The sequence below is a fragment of the Antechinus flavipes genome, chromosome X (genome assembly GCF_016432865.1).
Source record: "Antechinus flavipes isolate AdamAnt ecotype Samford, QLD, Australia chromosome X, AdamAnt_v2, whole genome shotgun sequence".
Lineage (NCBI taxonomy): Eukaryota > Metazoa > Chordata > Mammalia > Dasyuromorphia > Dasyuridae > Antechinus > Antechinus flavipes.
In genome coordinates this window covers 21923838-21932132 of record NC_067404.1, presented here as the reverse complement: position 1 = coordinate 21932132, position 8295 = coordinate 21923838, and the positions used below count along the sequence as shown (strand labels likewise).

The window sequence follows — 8295 nt, the reverse complement described above, 5'->3', positions numbered from 1 at the left end:
GAGAGAGAGAGAGAGAGAGAGAGAGAAGGAGGGAGGGAGGGAGGGAGAGAGAGTGACTTCTCCTTTAAGGCTGGAGCAGCTTCTCAGTTTGTTCGTGTGCTTGTGCGTGGGGGGGTGTGGGGGGTGTGGTGTGTACTGTGTCTCCTCCTCTTTGAGTGACACAGCAGTGAGAAATGCCTATCAGTAACTTAAACCCCAGAAACTCCACCTTCTGAGCGGGGAGGCTGTGGGCTGATGGAAATGTAGTGAACAGATTGAGACAGACAGTGAATCATTAGCAAACTGCAACGCCAGAATGAACTTGTCTGGAACCTAAGAGAAGAAAGGGGGGAAGGGGGTGGGGGCACGCAATCAGCCAGTCCCTTTATCGGGGTTTGCAGCTGGGGGTTTTGTCACATACAAAGCCAAAGTGGAACTACAAGCTGGTGGATCACCAGTTCAAGATGCTGCTGGTTTCTCAGCTGATAGAAGCACCGCGGATGGAGCCCCACATTACGGTAAGGACCTTGAGAGCATTCAGAATGAATAAGCATCAGAAAAGTACTGGCTGTTGAAATAATTCCTAGTAGCGACTTTTCCCGAGGCTCCCTTTCCCCCCCCCCCCATTTATTATGTTTTGAATCACAGATCACCGGTTGGGGAAGGGGCAGGGGGAGGGGGGAGGTTCTAAAGTTTGATCAGAGCCTGACTGCAAAAGTCTACTACCCAGGGATGTCTTTAGTGGGTTTCACCTGCCAGCCTCTCCGCTAGTTATTTGCTCCTGGGTGTGGGGATCTCGAGCTCCTTAGATCTGGCAGACACTTCAACCTGCTAGCGAGGCTCTTCTCCCTCCGGAAAATTTCTTCCCCATTATGCTAAGTGTCGAAAATGGTGGTGAAATTCAGGTGATTCCAGCAATCGAGTAAGTGGGGGGCAGACAGAGCGAGGACTTTGTCGAGGAGGCAGATCGAGTGCAGGGCTAGTTATCTCAACTAGAGTCTGGATTCAGTTCTGTGCCTGTTGGGGAGGGCAGGTGCCTCACTGGGGGCCGGGGGCTGAAACCTGCTCAGCTCTCCCCCCCACCCCCCGCCGCCCCACCGTTCAGCTCAAATCAGCAAGTGTCTCCTAGCCCCTACGTATGGCTAGCACTCCGAGCCCTCCACGCCCCCTCCCCTTCTCTTTCTCGGAAAGGCAGTCCCGGGTTGGGCTCCCCCTCCTCGAGCCCGGCTCACCCGAGAACCCCGCTAAAAGGCTCAAGTGACCCCAGTTTGATCTCTGCCAATCCCGCGCTAGGATCCGGAGTACGGGAAGCTCCCCCCAAAGATACTTTTTTTTTTTTTTTTTTTTTTTTTGCTGCTGTTAGCCTCGTACATTGTTCTCCGATGCAGTATAGCTGAAAATAGCCTGGGATAGCCATAGATACTGCCCGATTTTTATCCTAGATTAAATGCTGACTGAACAGACACTAATAGGATTAGACTACCAATAAACTTAGCCCTTGAAGTCGTGATTTCCCTGTGTAAACAGAAGGCTGCCCAACGGCGGCTTTTCGCTGAATTCTTGGGGGGTTGAGATGTAAACTTCGCTCAAACCGAGGTGACCGAATGAAAGCCGTTGGGAGTGGGGGGGGAGACTTCTGCGGGTGCCCAGTGCGGCCAGGAATGGGGGATCAGGTGAATCCGAAAAAAGCGAATCGCCGGCACTGGTTTAGCTTGCAAAACAAAAAAGCCCAAACCGTGAACGATGAGCCCCGGCTATTCTCGGGCAGCGCGAGCAGGTTAGTGGATAGTGTTGAGAAGCGAGAGCAAAGCGTACGGAACACAGCAATATTTGAACAAAAGACGTAGCCAAAGTCTCCCGGAGCCCGAGTTATCTGGAAGAGTTTGGGGGGAGGGGGGCGCAGTTTTTGGCTCCGAGCCCTCGAAGGGAATGTGGAGCCGGGTGGACCCCCGCGAGCGCAGCCGAAGCTCCCTGGGAAATCTCCAGAGTAGGAGTGAGAGCCTTTGCCCGGCTCTAGCTTTTCTCACCCTGTGATTAGGAGCCGGGGTGAGCAGCCCCTGTGTAAACAAGTCTCGGGTCCACTCGTTTCCCGATCTCCATTGGAGCTGGGAAGATTCCTCTCGCCACTGGTGTTGCCTGCGGGGCCCCCGACTTGATTTTTATGAGGATCGGGGCCGTGGGGAGCTATACATCCCACCCCGCACCTTCCCTTCTCTGCCGTCTCCACCTCCACCCACAGCTTGGCACTCACCACGAAAGCTGAACGGGGAACCAGGCTGGCATGGGATCGCCGGGGTTTCGAACTGGGAAGGACCTTGGAGGATCAATGAACCCAACATTTGGGTGCCGATCACCGGTCCTGGGGAGAAGCCCCGCTCTTGGCACAGTGCCAGGCCCGGGGCTGCTCCCCAGTTTCCTTAGAGATGTTGCCTGGGCAGTAGGCTGAGAGTGACGGTACCTAGCGCCTTTCCTATTCGAAGGGCTCAAGGCTCAGGGCTCTTAGGAGGCAGGCACTTTTTTTTTGTCTTAGTTTTTTTTCGATTCCCCCTCTCTCTCCACCCCCCCCCTTGCCCTTCTGAACAATCTGTTTAATAAAAAGCCCCTTTGTTTCCCAGGAGGTTGTAGTGAGGGGAAGGGGGGAGGCGGCAGGGGGTGGTTGTCTAGAAGTGGCTTCTGAGACGCTCCAGGGTGTGTGTGTGTGTGTGTGTGTGTGTGTGTGTGTGTGTAGACCATTTCACAGGAGCCCCCTAGCACGGTCCAGGGAAATTCGTGAGCCTCACTGTTAGATACTGAGCATGTCAATTTCCTCCGTTTCTCCCCGTACAGTTGGCACGGCACCTTTAACCCAAACGGGCACTCTGGTCGTGGCCCTGAAACGAGCTGCCTCGCCAGTAGGGGGCACTGATCCTGCTCGCTGTGGTTCTAGTGCACTGTTAGGAGGCTCCGAGTGCTTTTTCACAACTACCCCGGTCCTCTGTCCCCCCCCCTTCCTCCTCCTTTCTTCCCTGCCCCCCGCCCTGATTGGAGGCGAGCTTCTGCAGCACTGCACTGTCTCTTCGCTGGCCCGGGTTTGGAGAGATCTCTTGTGCATGTCTCTCAGTGGAACGGGGTGAGGGGCCGGGGGGGTGGGGGTCTGTACTTTCTCTCGCTTTCCCTGCTCGGACTCTTGACCAGTGCCAGAGCTGTGGCCACACCGCCAGCTCGCATGCCTCCTTGCTCTCCTTCCTCCTCTGGATTTCAAACTCCCCGAGGGCTTTCTTTGGAGGGAACCGAGTGGCCGGGCCGCGTTCTTTACACCTGCCTCGCCACCGCCCACCGCCCCCCACCCCCCCAGCCGACGGTCGGAGACTGTGTTAGGGAGCAAACTTGAGTAAGAGAGGCACTTTGTAATCCGGGCCGTGTTCGACCCGAGATGCGAACCCACTCTTCAGGAAGTGTTTGTTGAAGGGAAGCCTGACAATAAGAAGAAGTGACCAATAAGGAGAAGGGGGCGGTAGCCAGAACTCCGAGAGCTCTGCTGGGCTCGGGCCGAGGGAAGAATCCGGCGCGGAGCAGGCCCCGCCCCCCCGGGTCTGCCCCCGCCCCCGCCCCTGCCCCCTCTTTCTCCAGTTTCATCCCATGGAAACATTGCTGCTATCTGCTCCCCTCCCATGGCTCCCCCGCTCGTCTCCTCACTCTCCGACCTCCCCTCCGCCTCCCTCCCTCTTTCTCCTTCCTGGAAGATGGTTAGCGTAGTGGTAGCTGGACACTTCCCCGGCCTGGGAGAAGCTCCAGAGACCCCCCCCAAGCCCCCACCTCCTCCCCAGCCAGGCCCCGACAACTCCAAGGGAATGCTGGAAGTGTGAAAGGCCGGGCTCCGCCTGCGCCTCTCCGCTTCGTTTTGCCTTTCTGCAGCTAGAGAATGGGGCCATAAAGCTGTGGATGGGAGCTAGGGAACATATGGTGCCTCGGGGAGGGAGGCGCCGGAGTGGCCTTGAACCTGCCCCTCTCTCGGCCCGACCGCGTACTGCCAGGCCCGGGCGCGAAGCGGCCTCGTCCCCTTAAAGGGGCACGCCACCTCGCTCCCGGAGCCTCGAGTTTGCCTAGGAGCTAACTTTTCCCCCCCTCTGCGAGAACGCTACCGCCTCGCCCTGTTGCTTTAGAAGCTCCTGAATGGCTCCCTCGTGTCCCAGCTCCCCGTGTGCTGCCGCCTCTGGGTATGTGCGGAATCCCAGCATCTCCTCACACATCCAGGCAGGGATGCTGGCCGTGCCCGGGAATGCGGGTACTCGGGCTGTTGACGGGGACAGAGATTCAGGGGCTCGTCGGGAAGTCTGTGCTTCGAGCTGACTCCTCATCCCATTGAAAGGGGAGGGCTGGGGGGTGGGGGGTAGAAAGAACAGTAGCTTTGTCTCTTCCAGCATCTCCTTAACTTACAGATCATCCCCTCCTTCCGGCTGTGCCCATTTTCAGTGACTCTGGTTTGGGAGGGGGGCAGGAGAGTTTGGGGTTGGTGGAGACAAGGGTGGCGGAAGAGACGAGGAAACTCCATGTTAGGAAGGCATTAGCAAAGGGTGACTTCTAATGTTTTCCTGCCACTGACGCTGAGAGTGACACAGATGTGTGGGCTGAAACAGGAACGTCACTGAATTTTTAAACCGAACCAGGAAATAGCCTGTTGCTCAGGGAAGAAAAATAAATGCAGCCCATCTCAAGGTGGGAGACTGAAAGCTAACCGCAGTAATCCTCTGCTAGCCCTGAGCCTATTTACTGCCCCCCCCCCCCACTCCAAGACTGATCCCAAACCACCTTCTAGTTGAGATGGAGCATTTCAAGTGCTGAAATGCACCTGGTTCTAAGTCACCACTTAGAAATCCTTTAGAAACTTGAGTACTGGGGGGAGGGGGAGAGAGAGAGAGGAAGAGACGCAGACAGACAGACAGAGGAAGAAGAGACAGGGGGAAAGGGGAGGCGGGGGGGAGACAGAGACAGACACACAGACAGAGAGAGGAGAAAGGGAGGGAGAACGAGACAGAGGGGAGAGAGGGAGACACACACACACACAGAAGGCTAGGCAAAAAATAGGCTTCAGGCAACGAGTTTTTGGACTCAAAACACTTAGATTATCTGGATTGCTCTGTTTGTCGTGAGCCCTACCCCCTTACATACTTTGTAAATTGTAAAGCCTCTTTATAATTGGGGAGAGAGAGGGTTTTCCCCCCTCTTTCTGCTGCAATCGTGTAATTAAAGGGCATTGGAGTGCCTCTTAGGTTGTCGTCTTGGCCCCGAAACCAGGCAACTATATAACTGTGGACTAGGCATTTCTTTTACTCTGAGTTGTTTCTGCATTTGTAAAATAAAGGGATTTGAACCATTCAATTAAGTTCCACAAACATTTAGGCACCTGAGACACAAAACAAAACACAAAACCCCCCAAAACACAGCAATTCCGAAAATGGTCTTAACTTCCAGGAGGTGGAATTCTCCCGGAAGATCCAGCATGTACACAAGTTGTATATTGCCAAGTAAATATAAAGTAATTTCACGAGCATTAACAGCTGGGGGGAGGAGCTTAGGGAGACTGTTTCCGAGCTGGGAAAGAACCCTTACGGCTCTGAACATTCAGGCCATCTATGAATGAAATCAAAATTTTCAAAGCTTTTGAAGTCGGGTGGTTGGTTGGTTTGTTTGTTTGTTTGTTTCTGCTTTTACTGGAGAAACTGTGACCTAGCAAAATGGAAACTCGGGGAGGGACTGAAGAGAGGAAATGCAGATTCGAAGCAGGATTTAGGAGAAAGCAAGGGATAAAAAAAAAGTATAAAGCTTTTGTTATGCTTGTCCTTTAAAATTCTGACTTGGGGCATGTGGACTGCCTCGATCAGTGTTTCTTCTCACAGTTTAACCGGTAGCCAATCGATAAGTTTACCGATTCAGATCATCCCAATCACTTTAAATTATCTGCATGTCAGTTTTTTTAGAATAGTTTAACCAGTAGCCAATCGGTAAGTTTACCCATTCAGATCATCCCGGTCACTTTAAATTATTTACATATCAGTTTTCCTTATAATAGTTTAACCAGTAGCCAATTGTTAAGTTTACCCATTCAGATCATCACGGTCACTTTAAATTAAATGCATATTTCTAGGAGCAAAAAATGTTTCCATATGACAAATTTCTTTTCCGTTTATTTAAGCAACACTTGAAAGAATCAATTGCCCGTTCTTCTCTCCCTGTTCAGACAAGGGTATCTGAACTCACTGCTAGATCGTATCTTGTAGTGTGGCTTGATTTGTATGTTGTTTTAATACATGTTTATCTGTGCTTTTGTTTTTACATCACGATCATTTCAAACGCTCCTAAGCCTGAACCCTCCCTTGTGAGAAAGAGGAAAAAAAAAAAAAAAAAAAAACAAGCAATTAAGAAAAACACCTGATGCCAAATCTTCTCTGACACTGCATATAATATTCTGTTCTGGTAGTCCCCCACCTCTCTTTTTCCAGGAAGGAAGCGTATTTTTCCTGCAGGACCTTCCTTCATTGATTCTTCCCTTTACTTTCTTATGGTGATCTCTTTTCTTTTACTTGGTCGTAATTGTATGTATTGTTTTCTCGGTTCTGTTGATTGGGCTTTGCATCTGTTCATATACAAATCTTCCTAAAGTATAACCGGTTCCTCCTCTTTGTTATTTCTCTCGCTTCACAGTAATATTCCCCTGCATTCATATGCCATAGTTCTTTCAGCCATTTCCCAGTTGTGGGTGGATGTGTTTAATGACATCTCCAACTTTAGGAAACTCAGGACCATGCAAGGTTTTGCCAATCGCCCTGCTTTATATGAATATTGATTGGAAGGGGGCTGGGGACTTATGTTCTAAAGAAGGAGCTTTTATCCCCCTGAGTTCTTTAGCAATTATCTTGCTGCCATAAATGTTGATACACACAGAATGGATGTAACTAAAAAATCTCCTTAGCCAAGCAGAAAAGGCTGACTGTTTGTTGGAGCAGAGAGAATGCTGAGAGTGTGAATAGACAAACCCATATGTCGCTGGTGCGCAAGATAAATGATGGCCGAACAGGAGTCGGTTACTATGGATCAGCACAATAAACCCATTCCCATCATACACCTCTCTTAATATACCAGCTTCAATGCCATTGAGGGGTAACCTAGGTAGCACCAGTCAACTGTAAGTTTTTCAAGTATTCTCTTACACATCTCAAAGCACGGTTGGAACACGGTTCTGATTTTTCCAACATTAAGTCCCTAAAAGTCTGTGGGACTTGGAGGAGAAAACTGCAGCAAAGTGAATGAACTGGAAAGAACTTAATGCAAATGCTTATCTTGTTTAACACCTGTAAAAGGAGCAAAGCAAAAGGAAGCCTTAACTAGGGCTTCCAAGGAAAACTAGCCTGAACTTGAAGTAACTTATACTTATATAGTATTTACGTAGAGTATTGTTCATCATACAGTCAAACTAACTCAGAGTTATTGAAGTGTCGGGGGAGAATTTCATGGAGGAGGGGGGGAGTTGTCACAGAGGAGAGAATAGAAAAAATAAGCTAGTTGATTTATATTTTTTTTTTCTTCCTTGCTTCTCACAGCCCTTTCTCCCGCTCAGAGATTCATTTTATAACTTTGATCTTCCCCACCCCAAATCTGACCTCCTGGTAAGCAGCCAGTTAAGATGTCACATACCAAAGCATATCCCTTGAAGATTTTGCATTGAAGGAGGGTGATCTGGAAGGACCAGATAAATTTTGAAAATATATATCTTTTCCCAACATTAATTGCTTCAGAAAAAAAAAAACTAAAGGAAGTTTCAAATCAGGGGACAGAGAGAGTAAAATTTTATTTTTATCAATCCACTCATTCTTTCTAGAAGTTTTCTCTGGCAAACTTTTCAGTGGTCTAGCTTGTCAGAGCTTTTTATCCGTTAAGAAAACAAAACAAAAGAAATGCACAGGTGTTTAATAAGCTCTGAATAGGGAATCCCTAACTCTTTTCAGCAAAGTAGATAACCCGTCTCTGGGTTGGTTGGTTGAAACTTGGAATAGATTTTCTCATACAAGCAATAGAAATGATTTCAACTCTACCCAAACAGCATGTGTAACCACGAGTTACCATGTGTTTCTATGAGAAAATTGCTTTCAGTTATTATGACAAGAGAGATAGAGGGATGTGGTGGCAGTTTGCAAGGTTTTTGGTGGAGAGATGCAGGGTTTAATACTGCAGAGTGATTCAACTTCATGAGTTTGTATTAAAGAAAATGTCTAGCGTACAGATGTCTATATTTCTAGGCTAATCTTCACATGTTTGAATTGGGGACTCTTCTGAATCCCC

At 49.6% G+C, this 8295-nt stretch overlaps 1 protein-coding gene across 3 annotated transcripts in view; it reads left to right on the top strand.

Annotated features, from left to right (window-relative positions):
- Positions 1–332: 332 nt before the first annotated feature.
- Positions 333–8295, top strand: part of MAMLD1 (mastermind like domain containing 1) — a 128386-nt gene continuing 120423 nt past the window's right edge. For all 3 annotated transcript variants that reach the window (XM_051969347.1, XM_051969345.1, XM_051969348.1), the window contains exon 1: positions 333–497. In XM_051969347.1, coding sequence (XP_051825307.1) covers positions 444–497 — 54 coding nt within the window. In that variant the 5' untranslated portion in view covers positions 333–443. The remainder of the gene's footprint in view (positions 498–8295) is intronic.